Source organism: Capra hircus, chromosome 5 (assembly GCF_001704415.2).
Source record: "Capra hircus breed San Clemente chromosome 5, ASM170441v1, whole genome shotgun sequence".
NCBI lineage: Eukaryota > Metazoa > Chordata > Mammalia > Artiodactyla > Bovidae > Capra > Capra hircus.
In genome coordinates this window covers 56,984,379-56,985,905 of record NC_030812.1, presented here as the reverse complement: position 1 = coordinate 56,985,905, position 1,527 = coordinate 56,984,379, and the positions used below count along the sequence as shown (strand labels likewise).

General features: G+C 54.8%; 1 protein-coding gene across 1 annotated transcript; it reads left to right on the top strand.

Moving 5' to 3' along the window:
• On the top strand, positions 263 to 1,244 carry LOC102180464 (olfactory receptor 10P1-like). Its single transcript, XM_005680401.1, has one exon. The coding sequence runs from the start codon at positions 288 to 290 to the stop codon at positions 1,224 to 1,226; it is 939 nt and encodes a 312-aa protein (XP_005680458.1). The 5' UTR covers positions 263 to 287; the 3' UTR covers positions 1,227 to 1,244.

The following is a 1,527-nucleotide window of genomic DNA, read 5'->3' as shown; positions in this document are numbered from 1 at the left end:
TGAACCATAGCTTGCCAGACTCCTCTTCACTGGGATTCTCCAGACAAGAATGCTGAGCTGGGTTGCTGTGCCCTCCTCCAGGGAATCTTCCCAAACCAGGAATTGAACCCCCAGTCTCTTATGCTTCCTGCAATGGCTGATGGATCATCCATAAAGTGCAGACCCTAACTCTCTCAGTTGATTCAAGAGGGACTGTATGAAAAGTGCTGTACTAAATTACATAAAGGCCAATTGTTTCTATATTAACATCTCTTTTTTGGTTGTGCCATAGGCTCCAGCCTGAACTTATGGCCAAAGAAAATCAGACTCTGCCTGAATTCCTCCTTCTGGGATTCTCCGATCTCAGGGCCCTGCAAGGGCCCCTGTTCTGGGGGGCATTGCTGGTCTACCTGGTGACCTTGCTGGGTAACTCTCTGATCATCCTCCTCACACAGGCCAGCCCCACCCTACACTCTCCCATGTACTTCTTCCTGCGCCACCTCTCCCTGGTGGAGCTACTCTACACCACAGACATCGTGCCCAGGACCCTGGCTGACCTGGCCTCTCCACACCCCTGTGCCATCTCCTTCTGGGGCTGTGCAGCCCAGATGTATGTCTTCATTGTCCTGGGCATCTCAGAGTGCTGCCTGCTCACAGCCATGGCCTATGACCGCTACGCTGCCATCTGCCAGCCCCTGCACTACTCCACCCTCATGAGCTGGCGGGCCTGCATGGCCATGGTGGGCCTCTCCTGGCTCATGGGCATCATCACAGCCACCACCCACTCCTCCCTCATCTTCACCCTGCCTTTCCCCAGGCGCCCAGTCATCCCACACTTCCTCTGTGACATTCTGCCAGTACTGAGATTGGCAAGTGCTGGGAAGCACAGGAGTGAGGTCTCTGTGATGATGGCCACCGTGGTCTTCATCATGGTCCCCTTCTCTCTGATTGTCACCTCTTATGCCCACATCCTGAGTACCATCCTGGCAATGGCCTCCACCCTGAGCCGCCGAAAGGTCTTCTCCACTTGTACTTCCCACCTGCTTGTGGTCTTCCTCTTCTTTGGAACGGCCAGCATCACCTATATCCGGCCCCGGGCAGGCTCCTCTGTCACCATGGACCGCATCCTCAGCCTCTTCTACACGGTCATCACACCCATGCTGAACCCCATCATCTACACCCTTCGGAACAAGGAGGTGACAAGAGCCTTGTGGCATGTGGTGAAGAGGCAGGTCCCCTCACCCTGAAAAGACTCAGGGGTTGTCTGTTCACTCACTCACTGCTGCTCCTCCCAGCCCCCAGATGCCAATTTAAAACCCAGCCGACCAGAAACCGTGGTGGGGGGGGGGGGGCCGGGGGGTGGTGTGTGCAGTCACACTCAGTCACTCAGTCATATCTGACTCTTTGCAACCCCATGGACTGTAGCCTGCGAGGCTCATCTGTCCATGGAATTTTCCAGTCAAGAATACTATAGTGGGTTGCCATTTCCTCCTCCAGAAGATCTTCCCAACCCAAGGATCCAATTCACGTCTCTTGTGTCTCCTTAAT